This window comes from Pleurodeles waltl, chromosome 9, assembly GCF_031143425.1.
Source record: "Pleurodeles waltl isolate 20211129_DDA chromosome 9, aPleWal1.hap1.20221129, whole genome shotgun sequence".
In the NCBI taxonomy this organism is placed as follows: Eukaryota; Metazoa; Chordata; class Amphibia; order Caudata; family Salamandridae; genus Pleurodeles; species Pleurodeles waltl.
Window position 1 is genome coordinate 914,350,367 of NC_090448.1, and position 20,541 is coordinate 914,370,907.

The following is a 20,541-nucleotide window of genomic DNA, read 5'->3' on the forward strand; positions in this document are numbered from 1 at the left end:
CCCAGGAGCAAAGCATGATTTAAAAAGAATATATATATCAATTTTCTCCCACGCCCCTTCACTCCCCCGCCCTGTGCCCCTGCACCCTCCACCCTACCCCGACAAAGCCCAGCGAGCCGCTCCTGCTCTTGATCCTGCTCTAATTGGAAAAGTCCAGTCCAAACTGCCAAGTCAGGGACTCCCTGAACTGGAAATAACAATGGATTTGAATGTGGCTCCAAGTATTTACCAGTGGCTGAGATTAATTCAAGCATTCCATCAATCACTTTTTGTATACTTTACAATGTCACCCTATATGGGACAGGTATGCCTAGACGTGGGTTCGCTGCACACAGTCACTGGGACCAAGCTATACCCGGCTAACGAGTCAATAACAAGGGAGACACTGGTCCTGGGTTGCTTATGTTCCATTTCAGGGAGGAACTGGCTTGGCAGTTTGAGCTGGACTGTACCAACTAAAGCACGGTCGAAAATGATTTGCAGATAGCTTGGTTCAAACTGAGGTGGCAGGGTGTGCAAAATAACAATGGATTAGGAGGCAGCTCGAGTATTTACCAGTCGCTGTCCATACATAAATGTTTGCATACAAATGATATAATCATAGCTGAAGAAGAGATGACTGACTACTTGTTCAGTTGGATGCCATACACGCACTTCATGCGGTTCCTAATTAGGTACTTATTTCTATTCTAACTACAACAATGTGCAGTACAATAGGAGCATTCATACTTATTACTTTTCTAAATAAATGATGGAGTATGGTTCAGTTATGAACATTTAGTGAAGTATTTTTTCCAATTTTTACCATTTCACTTCGCATGAATATTCAGAATGAACACTCTCTGGGAAGGTAGGCACCTTCTTCATTTACACAGAACATCTATTGTTTATAAGTGTAAAACCATTTTTGTTTGCCACACCCAAATAAAAATAAAAAAGAATCATACTTTGCCATATTTTGTTAATGTATTGCACATGGGCCACTAGAATGCAACAAGACCTGAATAGCCGTATGATAAACATCCTATGACAAAAATAATAAACACATAATTTCCCTGGTTATCATCCATTAAAATATGCAATTGGAAGAGCCAGGAATGTTTACATGTTTATCTATATCTAATAAAAGGACAATGCAGTATCTACTGTTTTACTATTTCTTACAAACACTTCAGTAATATGAACATCTGATGCTCAAAAATAATGTTTTCAACACTACAGAATTGCACAACATATATTTTATCAGTTGAGAACCAACTACTTTGTCAATTGTGACAACTGTGCATTCGTATACTTATCTGCAAGGTCGTTCACAAACATGATTACTTGAGTGAACTAAAACCCTAAATGGAGACTTTCACAAGAAGAAATATTTATAGCTTGTAAAAACATGGAAAGAGTATACACATATTTTTCAAATACACATATTCACCCTTTTCAGTGAAAGATCTATTTTGAGAATCTCCTTTAATGTTCAAAAAAATTCAGATTTGCTGTAAATTTAACTTTTGCAAGTAGAAATAAACAAGATAACTGCACATGAACGAAAACTTACCGGATCTAAAGGTTTACTCCGTGCCCATGTCATTACTGTTGATATTAGGATGAACATCTTTGGACTTTCAAAATGTTCTATGTTTGTGTGCAGTGCTGCATTTGGGAAGACATTAACGTTAAGCATTGAGAATGAGCTGCCTTTCGCTTATTATTAAGAAACACATAGGTGGCTTTGTTCACAGATTTACTGATATTCCGTATATAAAACATCGAAAAATAATTAAATCATTTTTATATCATACATTCATTGAAATAATGTACCGGTAATTATAGCTTCTCAGACGCGATTACCGTGGAATTTTAATTTCATTTTTCTTTAAAAAAAAGTAGCAAAACTATAAAAGCTGAACGCAATTAAATGTACATTTCTGTGACTGTGATGGATTTACAGAAGAAGAGTAATAAACAATTCTGCTTTGTGTTAATCATGAAACATTACAGCACGACCGTTTTTAAGTTGTACAGAACCGGAGACGATTGCTCTTGAGTCTTAGACTATTATCTACATCTCCAGAATGCTTCAAGAAAAAGAGAAACGTAATCATTGTGATTATTCAGTTTACACTTAGCCTTTCATCCGGGGTCATAGTCACAAGTTTCCAGACAGGAAAGTCAAAAATTCACACTGAAGTGCCTCTGATTTTCGTACATTTCTCACTTTTTAGGAGTTCCTAAAGAATTATAAGCATGTTCTTGTAAAGCTGACGATCAGGAGCCTCAGGTGTTTAACCATAAGGAAATGTATGAAGTCTACTTTTCTACGTACATAAATGTAACACATACACTAATTTGCAGTGATTACGTGTTTTCTTTAGATTGTGTACTAGTAGAATTTTTATTTCCACGGAAGAAACTTCCCCATATCCCTGCTTACTTTGAGGGTGCTGCCCTCATTTCCCTGCCCAGGCATTTGGTTTAGTTCTGCACTTCATAGGAGTAAATATTTACCAGCGTGGCAATTACCTGCGGAAAGTTTGTGAACACCAACAACTTTCCTTGTCCCTATCTTTTACAGATAGCCTCGACCTAAAACTCCCACAACTTGCCCAGTCTGTATACTTGCATATAAAAAATCCCTTTTGCCAGCCGAATTTTAGGTGTGAACAAATCCATTCAGAAAGGCACCATTCTTGCTTCTATGAATTTTCCTTTGTCAATGCTGCTACTTGCGCGTCCAATTTATACTTACAAACAGTAATATTTTTGAAAATCCAGAGAACAGCAATAGAAATGGAACAACGCTGTAAAAATATATGGTAACTGGAGGACTTCACATTTTCACCATTTACATAGATTTTTTTTTAACTGTGATGGAATGTGGCACGTCAGTGTAATGGTATTCCAATTAACTCCAGCAAACAGCCCACGGTACAAAGCAGCGGAAGCACGCAGAATTCACATGTGGGAATCCAGCTACTATAAATTATTTCCTATATTCACCATAAGATCTAAGCAGCGCAATAAAATTAAAGCTGCTGGTCACTGCTGTTGTATTTGGCATTCATTTCTTAATAAGGGCTTTGGTTGTATCCACCAAGTAGTGTAAACATTTTTACACATAGGATGGTTGATCTTGGTGCCTGGCTTTGTGAACTGTGGCCATGTCAATGTAGCCTAGATCTTTGTACATAAGAAACAAAGGAAAGAGAACCAAGTTGGAAGTAAGCATGTTATATTAGGCCATGTAATCTATAACATTTGTTTATCACAAAAAATGGCTGGATCAGGAACCAAACGCAGCCATATAAAAAGTTTCAATGCCAGCCCCCCTAGCACCACAAGAGGGTAACTGATTATCCATAAGCTTTGCAAGAAATTCTGAAGGAAAGCTAGTGAAACATTATTATGCAAGTGCTATTTAGCAGTATCAGCAAAAGCAAACCATTAATGTACCTGAAAAAACACACTGTATGCACTTTAAGCAGATATACACAAGAAGTATTGTCTACCTGACACAGTATCCATCACATGAAAAAACTGTCATGCGAGGACAAGTAACACAACTTTTATATATCTTACAAGTATCTAGTGCCAGTTTATAGCCCATCAAATTGTAGTGGCAGTAAATATAATAGACAATACATCAAGGTACACAGTTCCTGTAAGAAGGAGTTCCTACCCGGACCCCTCTATGGGACACAGGTCAATCTAGGCACCTCTGTAATTAGAAGCAAGAGCCCTCACACACCCAATTGGGTGTCATGCTTCATCATTGGGTGTGCTCCTCGTCGGACTGGCGCTGTAATGTCTAGTGGGCCCCACAAGGGGACTCTTTTCCAGAGACCTTCTGATCAAAGCTGTTGGTTAAGATGCAGGGATATAATGGCCCTGTAGGTGAAGGGAGTGAAGGACTGGAAAGTTAATGTTAAAACTGAAAACTAATTAAAATGTACTCTATTTTTCTACCTTGTTTTGGGGATTTTTATTGTGTTGTGTTTTCACGTTGTTACTGTTTGTGTGCTGTATAAATACTTTACACTTTGCCTGTAAGTTAAGCCTGATTGCTTTGTGCAAAGCAAGCAGGGTATTAAGTACAGGTTCATTTAGTGATTTTTTGTGATTCACCCTGACAAGGATTGTAGTTAATGCCTGAGTGGGGCTTTCATACCCCTTAACCATTTATCCACTTTCTTACAATCAGCAATTAAGAAACCTGAGGAACACACTCAGACCCGAGGGAGGATCCAAACCAGGCCCTAAAGTAATAAAAAAAATAGACCAGAGATTCACAGATAGTGTAGCCTCCTTCTTTGCTACTTTTGCGGGTCCAAAACTGTGCCACCATTGTGAGATGTTTCAACAGCATTCTGTGATTTCCATAGAGACCACTGATATTTCCAGAAAGCAGGCCACTTCCTGGAAGTACCTGAATGTTCACATTCTGCAACCACAGCCTGCTGCATATAGCTATAACTCTGTGAAGCAGATTATAGGGAATGGGGACTGAGCCCAGGATCTCAAGGTCAAGCCCTGTAACTAAGGCACATGCAAGAGAAGCTTCTAGGAGAGGTGAATTTGGAGCAGGATGTAACCAAGGCCGTGCACTGCACGCAAAGCTTGTGGTTGAACAAATGACTGTGCCATATGCGGTCTAACATAACAAAACTAAAACAATTCACTGATGCAACTCTGGAAGAGGGATGGCATGGTTATTTGCTTTGTTAGTGAAATCATTTCTATTACATAGAGAAATCATAGCGGTTGAAGTTGAAGTGACTGGGTATAATACAGGACCTAAAATCCACATAATTATGCCAGTTATGTTGAGATATGCAACCTTTCAATGCACTGCTCGTTATCTCATACATTTTGTCGCAAATGACATTACAGTGACATCACTGATGAAATCACTAGTGACAATGCATTTCACACCACCAGCATCGCCATCAAAATCTCTGAAGCAGCTAAAAAGGCAGTGCTGTCGAAATCCAGACCCTGTGCCAGACTGTTAGGTGTATATAATAAGTATATAGTTAGGTATATAGAAGGAGAGGTTCAGTAAATTCTATGTGCTGAGTGCAGGGCCTGACTATAAGGCATATATCCATAGCCCACTAGGCACAGCAAACGCCGTGCCCTGGCCTGTTGAGGTAAGTGTTTTGAGTGCAGAGTGTGGCCAAAAGCACAGTTCAAGGCCTTGTTCAGTGGGCATTTGAAGTAGGGCTGTTGATGCTGGAGTACGGTCTGATAGACTTGAACCTAGAGCACAATGGGCAGGATAGGTCTATGCTCTGGCAATTGCACCCTTTCCTCAACAGCACAGGATTGTGCCAAAGGTCAGTCCTTGCGTCCACAACCACATTGGCACAGCTAAAGTGTCATGTGGAGTCATCACCACATACCCTGTAGTGCAGGACCTTGCCAATATCTATTGCCTGCCACTGATCCTGCTCAGGGCTTTGAGTATGATACAGGCAAGTTTAAGGAGGTCTTCACCTTCAACTGTAAGCCAGTTTAGTAAGATAAGTATTGGAGTGGTGTGGTCAGAAAGCCTAGTTCTCAAGACCAACTGTGCTGTGGAGCCGAGTGTGGCTTTCAGAACAGCCAAATGCATTTTTGGAAAAACCTGTGAGTAGTGTGTTTCCATAGTCCAACCTAGAGATGACTACAGATTGTACTACATTTTTAAAGACTGGTTCTGGAATCATTGGTTTGATGGTTTTGAGGAGTCTGAGTTGGCATTGAGCAGTTCTAGTAGAGGTTTCTATGTGGGGTTGCAGATTCTGGTTCTTGTTGAGAGTGATTGCGGATGATTTGCTGCAATGATTTTTGGAATGCTGTTCAGAATGTTGCAGGACTCCAGACAGACTTGTACTAGGGACAGGCTGTGAGGAGGGGGCATGATGAGGTATTCTGTCTTCAGCATTTTTAGTTTTAAGTGGCTGAAGGACAGCCAGGGTTGTATGTCCTTTAAGGATTGGTCGACAAAGTATATCATCAAGCGAAGACTCTTTCAAGTAAAGTTGTATGTCATCAGTGTACAGATGGCAGGAGGGGTTGGATTGCTTGAGCATAGTGGTTAGGGGCTAATGTACAGGTTGAAGAGGGTGGGAGAGAGTCTGCATACTTGTGGGACCCCCATGGATTAAGGAGTAATAAGTAGATAGGAAGTTGTTCAGATTGATTAGTTGAGAGCAGTTGGTGGGGTAGGAGTCGAAACAGTCTAGGACAGTGCTGCTTGTTCCCATTCTTTCTTTGAGAGTCTGGAGCAGGCTGTTAAGGTTGAGTTGAATTGAGTAAGCTATAGCTTTCAATGAATTTCTTCAGTTGGACAGAGACACAGCATTTCAGGATGTTTGCCAGAAAAGGCAGGATGGTAATATGGTCAAAAATATTCAGGTCTTCTGGATCAGTGTTTCTTCAGCTGTGGAGTGACCTATCCCATTTTCTGAAAGTCTAGAACCTTACCAAGTGTGAGGGAGGAATTTGTTAGATGTGTCCAGAATGGGGTGATGGAGGTGTTGATCGATCTTTGGAGGAACTGAAGTCAATTTGAGTTCTTCACTGTTGTTTGATGATATTAAAAAATTGTTTGGACGGTTTCTGTCCTGATATAATTACATTCTGACAAATTAGGCTTTTGCTTCAAAGATTTTGTTAAGTTGTGAAGTGAGAGCCGATTCAAAGCCAACAGGTTCTACTTCTATCTGTGTTCCTGTGGAAGTAAATGTCTTCTGTCTTCGTTTAGTGCCAGGGAAAACCATTGATATGAGTTCTTTATTCTATGCCTCTTATGCTTTGGGGGATCTAGCTCTTCAATTAAGCTCGTCATGGTGGTGTTGTAGTGATTTGTCAATAGTTTTGCTACGTGACTTTGGTTCAGAATCCCTAGGTGAGTGTTAATTTTCATGACGAGGTCTTGTGGGTTTATTAGCCCCTGGCCTTTTGATCATATTCCCAGGAAGGACAGCGAGAACAGGATGACGTGGCGATCAGACCTTTCAACAGGCTTTATGGCGTGGATAGAGATGTCCTCTATCTTAGCATTCACAAGGTCTTATTGTGCAAGGTTTTGTAGCAGAATTCTGAAAGTTGCCTGGAATCTGTTTGATTGTTCCAATGTAAACTGAAATCAACAAGGATAATGTTCTGTGAAGCAAGGGCTTAACTTGCTGATCAACTCCATTAAGTCTTCGATGCAAATGTAATTGCCTCCTCGGGGAAGAAGATGATGTAAATCGTGTGGGGTTAGAGAGAGAGACCTGGTGCCCAACACCCAGACATTCAAATGAGGAGCAGTTCCTAATTACGACACATCTGAGTAGGATGGCACTTCTGTAGATGAAAGTGACTCTGCCACCCATTCGGCCATCATGATGCTGGTGTGGGTATTTTAAGTCAGGGGGGACCAGTAGGTCAATAAGAGGGGATGAATGTTCAATGACATATGTTTCTATGAGGAAAATCATGTTGAAGTTGTAGATTAAGACAGTCTTCACAATCTTACTGCAGTGTTTGGCAGCAAAAATAGAGTTGCAAAGGACTCACTTCAAGTTTTTGAGTGTCTGCTTGGTGGCGCTAGGGGGGCTATGTGAATGTGGATTAGGTTGTTGGGTTGGGTCTAGACAATGTCTGGGGAAGGATTTGGTACTAAACCTTCAAATACATGGATATAGGATTAGATTGAGTTGGGGACACAGTATCTTTCTGGTTTGTAGGTTTTGAGTAGACTGCCAATGTCAATGTTTGAGAGGCCTTTAAGAGCTGTTTTTAGGAGGAGTGTTTTTTTGCAATTAGTTACTGATGTCCAGCGAAGAGACATATCATTAGGGTTTGGGATGGAGTGAGTAAGAGAGGAGAGGAGCTGTTCTATTTTGGTGGAGGCAGCTCTGGCAGTTATCAAGTCTGCAGACATATAGTTGACAATGGTAAATAGTGAAATGGTTGCAAACTCAATTTACCACTTACCATTGATGTTCTTGAAGACAGACCAAATGTGATATATGCAATCAGCATGTGAGCCAAATAAGTCAACTAGGTGTGTAATAGAGTGTTGGATGGGGAGTGATGGCTGATTTTGTAACTGGCTGAGGGCTGGCTTCTATGAATAATGGTGGGTGTGTTATGGGGAAAAGGGAGAGAGCAAGGGTCTGATTTGCCGAAGTGGTTCACATTGTGACTGGGTGCCATAATGTTGGTTTTTGGTTTGGCTGAGAGGAGAGAGGGTCATTGGGGGAGGTAGGGGAGCATAGCGGTTGGAGATGGTGGTGGAGGTAAGCTTGCAGGGGATATGAGAGGCAGTGACAGAGAAGGCAGAGGTAGGGGTATGAGGAGTGTGAGGATTTTTCAGGTTGTGAGTAGTAGTACTAGGAGGGGGAGGGATGGTCTGTATGTTGAGGGGGTGGTTGGTGAAATGGGTGAGCCATTCAGGAGGGATAATGATGTCAGTGACTGCAAGAGGGTCCCATAAGCACGAAGCTAGCTATCTATGCAGTGAATCATTGTACGAGTACACTATGTAGATTGTACAGGCGACTCCTATTGGCTGACAGAGGTTAAACTAATAACCCTAAATGCTCTCTTTTGTGTTAGTGTGGGCGAGCAGTTTAGGCTTATCAGAGGGTAGGGCTAAGCATTTGTGGAACACGCAGAGTCAATAAATGAGACACACACTCAGGAAGAAACTCAAGACCAATTTTAGAAAACAAGAACACATTTTATATTCTTTTAGACACCAAACATCTTCAGTATAAGGTCAATACTATTCAGACACTTACTTTGCACAGTGAGGTAAGTAATAAACACAAATGAGTTTTTACGCTGTAGTGTTTTTCAAATGAAGAAGAAACATGTAGGGCATATGGGTAGTCGCAACTGAATCTCAGGGGTTCCCCTTTAGGTTGTTCTAGGGTGCTAGGGGCCCAAGGTCACAAGAAACATCAGCTGTTTGGGTTTACCTCCCCTGGGGTGTCTGGATGTAGAGGTGCTGGTCAGGTGTCTTGGGCACTACACGCTTGGCGAAGAGGGGGGTCACCTAAAAACAGGATGCAGAGGGGGAGCTGGGGACAAGTCCAGGAGCTCCCAACTGGGGGCTCAGTTCATTAGTGTCCTAGGAGAAAGGTGACATAATCAATAGTCGTGGACCCGGGCCGTGGCTCTCGGGTGCAGAGGGCTTTGGTTGGCTGGTCCTGGGCATCAAAGGCGCTCACAGTTCTTGGTAGACCTGCAGAGGGGGAAGAAAAACAGACAGTCCGGCCACTCATCGACAGCCTCATCTATTCCATTGTCCGTGAGCAGGCCATCTTTTTGCAGCGGTGATGTCTGGTCCAGACACAAACAAGCCCCAGTGCATACAACTGCTCCAGTAACCCGGGTCTTGGTACAGGGTGACTCCTGGAGGGCTTGGCATCTTAAAACATGGTGAGGAGATGGGAGAACGGTGACCTTATCCTGGGTAACTGCTGCATCGTTGGACTGGGCGGTCAGCAGATTGGTGAACTGGACATCGCAGGCGGTGCCTTCTGGTTGCAGGGAAGTGGCTCCTCCACTCAAAGGGAGATGCTGTCTGGTCTCCGTAGTGCTGGCAGCCCTCCAAGGCTTTTGGGAGATGCATAGCTGCAGGACGAGTCGGGTCACAGCGATTGTCGGGACAGCAACAGGTAGGCAGTGTCTGGTGCCAAAAGTCCTGGCTGGTCCACAGTTCTCGTGATGGTCGGCCAATGGGTTACTTACCCCTGGGGTGACTTCACCCCTAATATGATGACTTCCTGTGGGGAGTAGGCATAACCCTGTCCCAGAATTCCTAATTCCACCAAAAACAAGATGGTGGAACTCTTCCTTTGTGCAGCATATCAGGCTGCCCACCTTAGGGGTGTGACTAGCCTGGTAGTGCAACACGTCTCCTTGCATAGCTAATTTCCTGCCTGTACTGGTGCTAAATGGGCCTCTGGGCCAGGGGGTCCTTTCCCAGATCTGGGGAAAGCCGGGGTCACATAGTTAACAAATTGTAGGTCAAAATTATGCAGGTTTACGTCAGAGGCTTGAATCAAAATGTTGCTGTTGTTGTAGATGGAGAATAATACTTCTGTGTGTAAGATGGCTGATGGGCTAATTGCCAGTTTGCGACCATAAGCGACTCCTGAGGAGCAAGTTACATATAGGTAGTTGATGAAGGAGTTGGTCCATCCAGCAGATTTGTGGGAGAAGAAGATAAGGTTAGTCTTTAGGCATCTTTGTTGTGCAAATATATTGGTCAGAAAGGATGATTTCTGCACGTTTCTTAAGGAGTCTGTGTCTAAACTTATTAGTTACATTTTTAGTTTTTTGGGTAGATTATTTGTAGGAGTTCAGGCCTGTCTGGTGAGTTTGGAGTGTGGGTTGGAGGTTGAGTGGGTAGCCATCACAAAAAGGCCCTGACAGATGGAGGGAAAGAGGTAGGAAGGCGAAGGAGAGAAGTGGGAGGGGTGAAGCGTAGCGTGGCATGAAGCAGACTTATAGAAGTGTCCAACACTAAGGGCTAGTGTGGGGGCACTGAGTGCAGTTTCCAGTTAGCAAGAGAGGTAAATAAAGTAGAAGTTTGAGTGAATAGCAACAGCAAGGTGGTCTCCTCAAGAGGGGTGTAAGCTAGGAGGTAGTAGAGAACAGGATAAAAGGGAAAAGTGAGCAACTGGTGGACCTAGAGGCTGTGGGGAGAGCAAATGATAAAACATTATTAATGCTGGGGGACCGGAATATCAGGATCAGAATATAGTAAGTCAGATATGATGGAGTATGACAGGAGAGAGGGCATATTTATGTTATCAGGGCCTGAGTCTCCAATCTAATTCAGTGGTAGGGGTCTTGAGGTTGGGGCAATGTTGTAGGTGAGAGGGAATTGGCCTAGTAATGTAAGCTGGGTTTTATCTGTGGTCAGTGAGTGAAAGTGGAATTGTGTGATTATTAGTGTAGGTAGGGCTTAAAATTGTTATCACTCTGGCTTATTTTAATCCTCTTTTGATGTCCCTTAAGAGCAGATGATGAGGTCCTTGTACATGGAAACAGGGCTTCGTTTGGATGATCCTGTGGATTGGTCTGCTTTCTTGAATTAGTTGGACTTGTTAACAATGTTGGTGGGTCAGTCTCTGATGGCAGAGCAAGTAGATGGCTGCAGCCTTTGTCAGAATTGTAGAGGAAGGGGTGGTGCGTCATAATCCCAGCTGGGTGGGTAAGGGCCTCGAAAGATTACCTCACTGGAATCTTGCAATGCGGCACTACTCAAAATCAGGATGTTGGGAAAGGAGAGTGTGCTCAACAGGGTGCGCACCCCCAGGTAGCGAGGAATGGAACAGTGAGAAGTTTATGGCATAGGAGAGGAACTACTGACATGTCATTTTGGAGGCACATTGGCCCAGAAGCTGCGCCCAGCAGGGGATTGGGCGATGGCATCAAGGTATGCCACAAGGATCCGTACATAAACTGCCCACTGGCGGCAATCAGATCAGTACATGACAGAGGGAATAATAGAGTATAGCAATCCCTTTAACGACAGCCGTGGGCCACACAGCATCAGCTGGTTTGGGGTCCGACATCATCCCGTGATGTTCTGGTGCAGTGGGCTGGATCTCCAAATGTTTATGGTGACCTCCAGCACCAGAACCCTGTGTGGTTGTGGAGGTTTCTGCTGAGGTGCTTGTTGTACTAGGGAGGATACCCTACCCAAACTAAGGAGCTCATGAATGAGCGCCATTCTGTTGGTGATCTGGGGAGTCACCAATTTGAGCTCTGTAGGTGCCTTTCTGTGCAATAAATCGCACATTATTTAGGCAATCTAAATGAATAATGTTTATTGTACTAAGGCTCAGGGGATTCCTACACCAATTAAATGGAATAATTGGAAAGTGCTACTGGAACACAGACCGCCAATTGACGGTTAACAATTCTTTACAAAATGTAGTAATAAAATGTGTACCAACCTGAAACAGCCCAGGTGGCTTCATCAATCTGATGAACATCTTCAGTTATATTATAAATGATGACATCACACTCCAGCAAGTAATCTAACAGCTCTTCTCGGGTAGTAATCTGAAAAAGTCATATATGTTAGACTAAAAATAGCTCATTAAGGAAACCAAAGGGTATTAATTTAAACATATTTTATTTTTGCTCACAATGGTGTAGAGCCAAAGGCAACATTCAGCTTATCCAGCCCAGACAGTTTGTGTGGATGTTGTATCTTGCACCACATCAAACCTCAATTACTGAAAGTGTAATATTGATAAAACATGAGGTAACGCTGCAAAGGAATCAAACGAATTAGTAATCAACACATAAAAAGGGCCTGAAGTCAAGAACCAAGGGTTGAAAGCAAATTGTTTGGTAGATAGGTGGATGATCACATACTTGATGGCCTAATATGAGGAGAGGTGTTTCAGTCACCTGGTGTATGATAGGTGTGTTGAGAACTGCCTGCGTGCTATAATTTGCACTTTCATATACTTTGGCACTCCTCCATTATAATGGATTCAGAACATCTTCTTCCTGTATGTATTCCTTCACACTGACCGCAGAACTAACCTCTGAGTTAATTTACTCTGTCATCCTAGCTGACGACCTTGCACTCCCTCAACTGTCACAGTGGCAGATGAGCATGGCCTCTTCCCATCCTGGAGGATGCAGAGCCAGGTCTCTCTCTCTGCCCTTTCATCTATCACAAAGGGAAAACTAGCTCCATTTTGTTGGTCTCTTCGTTGTCACAATGGCTACAGAACTTGCCCATTCTTCACGCCCAACCCCAACATTTTGCAATGCTTTTTAAACTACACTGCTCTCTTCTCTTACCTGGCTTTACTATACAAATACAAGCAATAATTAACAATTACAAAGGAAAATGATGCACTTTAATCATATAAAACATAAAGTCCTAACTCAATTACTTGTAGTAAATTTAAGGTTGTTGCATGGACTAACTGTTTTCTCTCTGACACTGCACATTAGTACATTGCCAGGAGCACAAATGAAGGATGGCCCTTTTTCAGGAAAACCAGGAATCAAGCTGCAGACAAACATTACAACACATCACGTTTGTGGGATCACACTAGAACTCACATTTTCACATGGAAGCTAAGTCCAATAACATATCAGCACTGGTGATCTGCTCTCATCCATACCACTGGACAGAGTGACTGTCTGTGGCATTGCTCTGTCGCCTCTCCCATTCTGCTTATGAGAATAACTTGTCCCGTTGTTGTTGGGACCTAGTGGGCCTCCAAGTCCCAGGATCCCTTTGTTCCTGCTGACAGCCGGGGGGGGCGGCCCCTTCATCGCGGGCGCTCATATCACGCCGCACATCATTGCTGCCTGCTCCCGTTGTTGTTGGGACCTGGTGGGACACCAAGTCCCAGGATCCCTTTGTTCCTGCTGGCTGCCAGGGGGGGCGGCCCCTTAATCGCGGGCGCTCATAGCGCGCCGCACATCACCGCTGCACGGGACGCGCCCGTCAACGCCTGGAAGAGGCCAGCCCCCTAAGAATGAAGTATCAATTCCTGCTGGCACGGTACGTGGCTATTGGGCTCTTACATGTACTTTGACAGTAGTGACTGTAGTGGTTTGCCATAGGAAGGGGTGCTGAACTGTAGCTCAAGGGTTAATTAGTCCCTTGAGTTCTCCCCATCTTTTTACTGCATGCCACTACTAGTGGGAGTCTAGCGTTGGGCCAATACTCCCGAGTGCGTATTCAACAGAGAACTACGATATGGGGAAGCGGAAGGCTGCTGATGTACCAGCACCCCTAGCAGGGGTTAAGAAATCTAAAAAACGGCCTGATAAGAACTTGGTTGGGCGTTGTGCCACAAACTCAAACCAATTTAAAACAATTGACTCTTTGTTTGAAGAGGTCGAGGCAATATTGAGGAGTCCTTCCATCGCTGCTCTTTCCAATCTAGATACCTCTCCGCCTAAGAAGATTCCTGATCTTTTTAAGAAAAAAACATCTATGCCCAGAATGGAGGTCGAGGTGGATTTGCATCCCCCTCCTAAATTTCAGGATATACTCCCCTCTCCTCCAAAGAGGTCTCCGCCATCTTTATTATCCGTTGAAATAGCAGGACGTCTTCAAGCCGAGGATGTTTTACCCCTTAGCTCTAAGCCACCGTCTAGTATTGACATTCCATGCTCTAATAGGTTTTTGGTTCTCTCTTCTAGCAATACAAGACCACAATGCCCTCAAATTTTAATTGCAGATGGACCTGATAAGGGGATTCAGGCTTGTAAGGTGGGTAGTAATGAAGATTCTCAATTGGTAATTATCTCCCACAAACTGGATGATACTAACTCACTATTGATAACACTTCTGAATAAAATTTCTGATCACAAAGAACAGAGGGGAGAACCCAAGGGTAATTTGGATGGTGAGGATGTTTTTAAACCTGATCCATTAACAAGTACCAACAATTCTAGTTCATCTAATTGCAATGGCAAAATGACTTCCATTCCTATTTGCAACTGGGTCAGAGGAACTAATGGCAGGCCATCCTGCCAGCCCATTAATAATGCTAATGAGCGAACCTTTAAACCTGGTGCCACTAAATACGTGTGCTCTGTTGGGCAGCGGGATCTAGGTACTGTTTGTCCTACAGCTTCTAACAAAGTCCTTGGGAGATTTCATGGAGCAGATTTTCATGTAAGCCCTCCTCGAGCTTCTTCTTTTGATTCCGTGAGACCCACACAATTGCTTGATCCGAAAGGAACACATGGACGAAGGAGGGATGGTAACTGCATATATTTAACTGGGGTATCCAGGTTGCCTCAGGGTAACATAGAATCTAAAGATTCTCTTACCAATAAAGTAATTTTCTGGATACGCACACAAAGGAATTGTCTTTCTGTCATCCGGTCCGATATACAAGAGGTCCGCAGATATAATCAACTGGGGTCGGACTTTGATTTTATTTCCATACTTTTTCATGATAGTAGTATCGTTATTAACCTCATATCCTTTGATGCACGGACCAGTTCCCTAGGATCCGGTAGGAAGTCGGTCCTCAGACTTTGCAGGCATCCTCCTGGAGACAAGATGTGCAGAGGCTGTTGCTCAACTGGAAATCAGGCACATGGAGTCGCTATCCTGACAGATATCCATTCATCATCCAAGGCTGAGAATCATTCCCCTTCACTTTCCGATTTGGATTGACTATCTGCTTCTCATGCAAAAATGCCAATTACAATAAATGGGGAATGTCAGGTAGAATGTAAAGGGAGTTTAATGATTGCACCTCAAACAGGAATTCAATTGGTGATCCCACTACCAAAACGTAATGTTATGTCCTGGAATATTGCGGGAATAGAGTCAAAGCTAGATGATCCAGAATGGACGGGCTTTGTTAATAAATACGACGTCTGTTTATTTCAGGAAACCTGGGCTGAGGAATCGAACCATCTAGAGGGTTTCACGTCTTATTTCTCTCCTGCCCAATCTACAAGAGGTCCGCAGATATAATCAACTGGGGTCGGACTTTGATTTTATTTCCAGACTTTTTCATGATAGTAGTATCGTTAATAACCTCATATCCTTTGATGCACGGACCAGTTCCCTAGGATCCGGTAGGAAGTCGGTATTCAGACTTTGCAGGCATCCTCCTGGAGGCAAGATGTGCAGAGGCTGTTGCTCAACTGGAAATCAGGCAGATGGAGTCGCTATCCTGCCAGATATCCATTCATCATCCAAGGCTGAGAATCATTCCCCTTCACTTTCCGATTTGGATTGACTTTCTGCTTCTCATGCAAAAACGCCAATTACAATAAATGGAGAATGTCAGGTAGAATGTAAAGGGAGTTTAATGATTGCACCTCAAACAGGAATTCAATCGGTGATCCCACTACCAAAACTAAATGTTATGTCCTGGAATATTGAGGGAATAGAGTCAAAGCTAGATGATCCAGAATGGATGGGCTTTGTTAATAAATACGACATTTGTTTATTTCAGGAAACATGGGCTGCGGAATCGAACCATCTAGAGGGTTTCACGTCTTATTTCTCTCCTGCCCAATCTGCTACCAGAGGATTTGGCAGACGGATAGGAGGACTTATGATCTCACTGAATAACAGGCTAGACTGCGATCACTCTGTGATTGAATTTAACTCTCGTGATTTGTTGGGTATACAACTCACATTTTGTCCTTTGCTTTAGTATAATTTTACTAAATGTATATGCAAGGACTGTTCCAAGTACCACTGAATCTAGGATACTCACACATCTGACTGAGTTTGTAGAGTCCTTAGATCCTTCAGATCTTTTGATGATTGCAGGTGATTTTAACTGTTCTTTTGTACCTGATAGCACTATTACTACCTTAATTAGTGAGGAAGACGAATTATGGGGCATCCCTCAACCTAAGGAAATGGCTCCTTCTCCTGCATCGTGTGTATCCATGCAGTTGGCCTCCCTCTGTTTAAAATATGGTTTGAGAGAATGTAACTGTCGCACTAGATACGACCCAAATTGTGCTCTTACGTTTAAGCGAGGGCTTTCCTTTAGTACTATGGATTACATTCTGGTGGATATCAGGCTTTGGTCAAGTACATTAGATATGGAAATTATTCCTCACCACAACAGCAATCACAATCCCTTGTATCTTGTACTAACCAACCAAGTTTTTCTAAGAGCGCGACACACAGAGATTACTAACGTCCCAATCCTTTGACTGAATCATAGACAAACTCGTGTTAGCTGGCAAAATGTGGCAGCAAATCCATATCAGATCAGGGATATTTATTTATCATTCTTAAATTTCTTTTCGTTTTTTGGGGAACAAGAGGTTGCTACTATTCCTATTTTGACAATTCATAAAGAATTGGTGGATACCCTACGGGGTATTTTCTATGAAGAAATTCCCCTAAGGCGGTCACTTGATATTATCTCTTCTAATGAATGGTATAATAAGGACTGTGCTCAAGCAAGATCTAATTTAAATGAAGCATTAAAAAACCTCACTCAAGAGGATATTGTGGATGCTAGATCTAAATATGTTAAGGCCCTGAAGCAAGCAAAAAAAAGCTGGGAAGACGAAATCTGGCAGAGGTTATTGGTTGCAGTTAAAAATCAGGATGATGGTTCTTTCTGGAGATTGCTGGCTTGCAGTTCGAGAGGGGGAAATGACTCCATCAACTCATATATTCAACCTGACAGATGGGTGACCCATTTTTCTGAAATATATGCCTATCCTGTATTGCATGACCCTAAGGTAATCAGATATGATGATGATGTAGTTCCCACAAACAGCTCCTCTGAAAGCATTGTCTTCACAATAGCTGAAACAACAGATGCTATTAATTCTCTGAGGCCAGCTAAAGCCCCTGACAAGATACCTGGGGATTTGTTCAAATCTGAACCCATTATATGGGCATGGTATATCAATTTATTGTCCAATGCTATAGCAGCAGGTGGTCCCTTTCCTGATTCATGGCACGGTGCAGAAATAATTCCTGTTTACAAGAAAGGCGATGTAGGTTTGCCAGCGAACTATCGACCGATTAGCCTTATTGACATTCTTCAAAAGATCTTTGCGAAACAAATTTTGGCCAGACTTATGGAATGGGTTCTGAAGAACAAGATTCTATCCCCTCTACAGGCTGGATTTCACTCAAAAACCAATACTAGTGACCAAGTCTTCAGGTTGTCACTACTATTCTGGAAGTATGTCACCTTAGCCAGACAGAAATTATATGTGGCCTTTGTAGACTTGAGATCTGCTTTTGATCTTGTGCCAAGAGAGATATTATGGGGAGTTTTGAACAAAATTGGTACCCCAGAGAACCTAGTACATTTAATCCAAAGATTGCATGAGAAGACTTATGCACAAGTAAGATGGGGCAACCAGGGGGAACTCACTGATAGAATAGATATCAGGAGAGGGGTATGACAGGGTTGTGTCCTTGCTCCAACTCTTTTTATTCTGTTCATCAATGAGGTAGTGCAAGTTATTACTGATTATCAAAATGATGCACCATCTTTGAATAACACAAAAATCCTGATCCTGCTATTCGCTGATGATTCCCTTCTGATCTCCCGAACACCGATGGGCCTACAGGTATTAATGGACAGGTTTAGTTCGTTTTCTGATGATTTTGGGTTGGAGCTTAATCACACTAAAACCAAAGTTATGACCTTGGGAACGTGGTCCCACCAAAGGATATACCATGCTTCACAAAGGGACCCCATTGAGTAAGGTATGCTCCATTGATTACCTGGGGCTCAGAATTAGTAAGGATATGCAGTGGGAGGCCCAGATTGATAAAAGCTCAGCCCTCCTGGCACATAGATCTGGGGCAATTCTGTGTTTCCACAAGTCGACTATTGAGAGAGTCACTCCAGCAGTAAAAATTAATTGGGCAAAGGCTTAGGGTGCTGTGGTTTACGGGGCAGAAGTCTGGGGATACTCGAATGTTGGTAAACTTTCAATAGGAGAAAATAATTTTGTAAGATCACTCTTGGCTTTGTCCACGAAATGCTCCTTTGTTACCAATGTTCTGGGACCGCGGACTTGCACGTATCTCAGATATTATAGCTTTAAGACCACTGCTTTTCTGGGTACGTGTTTGGACTACTCCTGAGCTACTTACATATAAGGAATCCATCCAAGACATTCTAGACAGACCCAACGTGCTTACCATTCCTTGGTTCAAACACATCTCAAAATGGCTCCACATCCTGGGTCTTAGTAACTACTGGAGCCATCCTTACAATTTATGGAAAGAGCAGAAGAATCATTTAAAAACAGCTTATTGGGCGTATGTCAGGGAAAACTATCTGCTACATTCGTCTCATGGCAGATTGACTTCTCAATTTCTTGACACCAAGTGGCATCGGTGTTTCGAACTGTTTATGGATCTTATTACTGATCCATTAAGTAAAAGTTTGTATATTCAGTTCAGATACGGATGCCTACCTCTTAAATCTTTTGGTAATATTCGGGATTCTGCTCCGAGAATTGATTTATGCCCGAGCTGTAGCAGTTCTTCCGAAACCATTGTGCATTTTATGTTCATATGCGCAGCGTACAGGATTGCTCGTCAGAGTTGGCTACGCCCAGTTTGCAAGAACAGCGGGATTAGATGTTGTATGGATGCCTTAAGGATTATGATGAGGGATACTTCTTGTCCCCTGTTCTGTGCAATTAGCAACTTTCTTGCGGCTGCATGGCACATACGAATTTGCCACTTAAAAAATTCTTCTTTATTACTACGAGGCCCTATGATTAGGATGTTATCTTGCTGGATGATACTTTGGCTAATTTGAGGAACAGGGTTTAGGTAGCTATGCATTGTGTGAAGAGAAATACCACCTTGATTTTAGTATTTATGTTTTTACACTTCTTATGTAGTTTTGAATGTAAGATTTTTACGATTTAAAATTTTAATCTTTGTACTGCGTGATTTATACTTTGATGGTTTAAATTAACCGAATAAAGCGATGTGTTGATGATGATGAACTTGTTATTTTCTCTAAGAGGAACCTAGCTGTTATAGATGAGCAAGGGGCACTCTTTCTGTCTGTATTGTTTTAAATATTTTGCAACTTGGTCATTATCTTTGTGGGTTTATAGTAGATCAAAATGCAATAGTCCAATCTGTCAGTCTAGATATTGTAATTTAAAGCATATAAAAGAAGTTCAACTACTTATTAAGAGAAAATACATTTTTTTAAAACCTGCTCAATATTGTGAGTAAATGCAATTACAGCATACAAATACAGGAAAAGTAAATGAGTGGTGCTGCTCAACGTTCAGTGAAATGCAGGATTTTGGAGTTTCAAATATTTGTCATAGCCTTGAGGTGCTGCATTTGTGATTGTCAACACAGTTGTGAGAGACTCCCTACCATTAAGCGGTGATCATAAAACCAAGCTATCATGACTGAAGCCTATTGCGGTCTGAGTTTTTTTTTTTCAATGAGAGTAACTGTTTGCAACATCTCGACTGGCAGCATTTACTTGTGAGCCATTTAATTATAGATGGCACCAGAAGAACACAAATGCTGAAGGAACAGATGCCTACATGAAAATATATTTCTGCTATAGTAACTGGGCAAAATATCAGTGAGTGGTGTATGTCCTCAACATGTGCAGAGGACACACATTGCTATTATTTCAGAAATTAACTTGTCTGCTTCTCCACTTGAAAGAAGCACATATTTAATGTTACACTGGATCAAACACCACTTACAAATAGTCTTTGACTGGAATCTCTTCACTTTTGTGATGTATATGTGGAAAAAGAAAAGCTTACCGAATATGTTTCCAAACAAAAATCTGGTTTCTTGCCATTTTCCTTGGAGAGAGTTCCAACTATTTGGAACATTCCTTCTTTACCAGGGGAAATCTCAGTCCGAACAGACCTTGCTCCCTCTTCTTCTTCTTCTTCTTCTTCTTCTCCACCAGCATCTTCAAGCGATGCACCAACCACACAGGTAGACAAATACTGAAAAATGGAAGGACATACATTACATATATTGAGTAGTTTGCTAATGTCACTACAACTCAAAAACAAAAATACATGATTGAAACATACATT

At 42.3% G+C, this 20,541-nt stretch overlaps 1 protein-coding gene across 1 annotated transcript in view; it reads right to left on the reverse strand.

Annotated features, from left to right (window-relative positions):
• AK7 (adenylate kinase 7) overlaps positions 1-20,541 on the reverse strand; it is a 225,742-nt gene that overhangs the window by 155,789 nt on the left and 49,412 nt on the right. The window contains exons 2-4 of the mRNA XM_069208273.1: positions 20,257-20,448; positions 11,949-12,057; positions 1,556-1,650 (exon numbers count right to left, since the gene is read on the reverse strand). Coding sequence (XP_069064374.1) covers positions 1,556-1,650; positions 11,949-12,057; positions 20,257-20,448 — 396 coding nt within the window. The remainder of the gene's footprint in view (positions 1-1,555; positions 1,651-11,948; positions 12,058-20,256; positions 20,449-20,541) is intronic.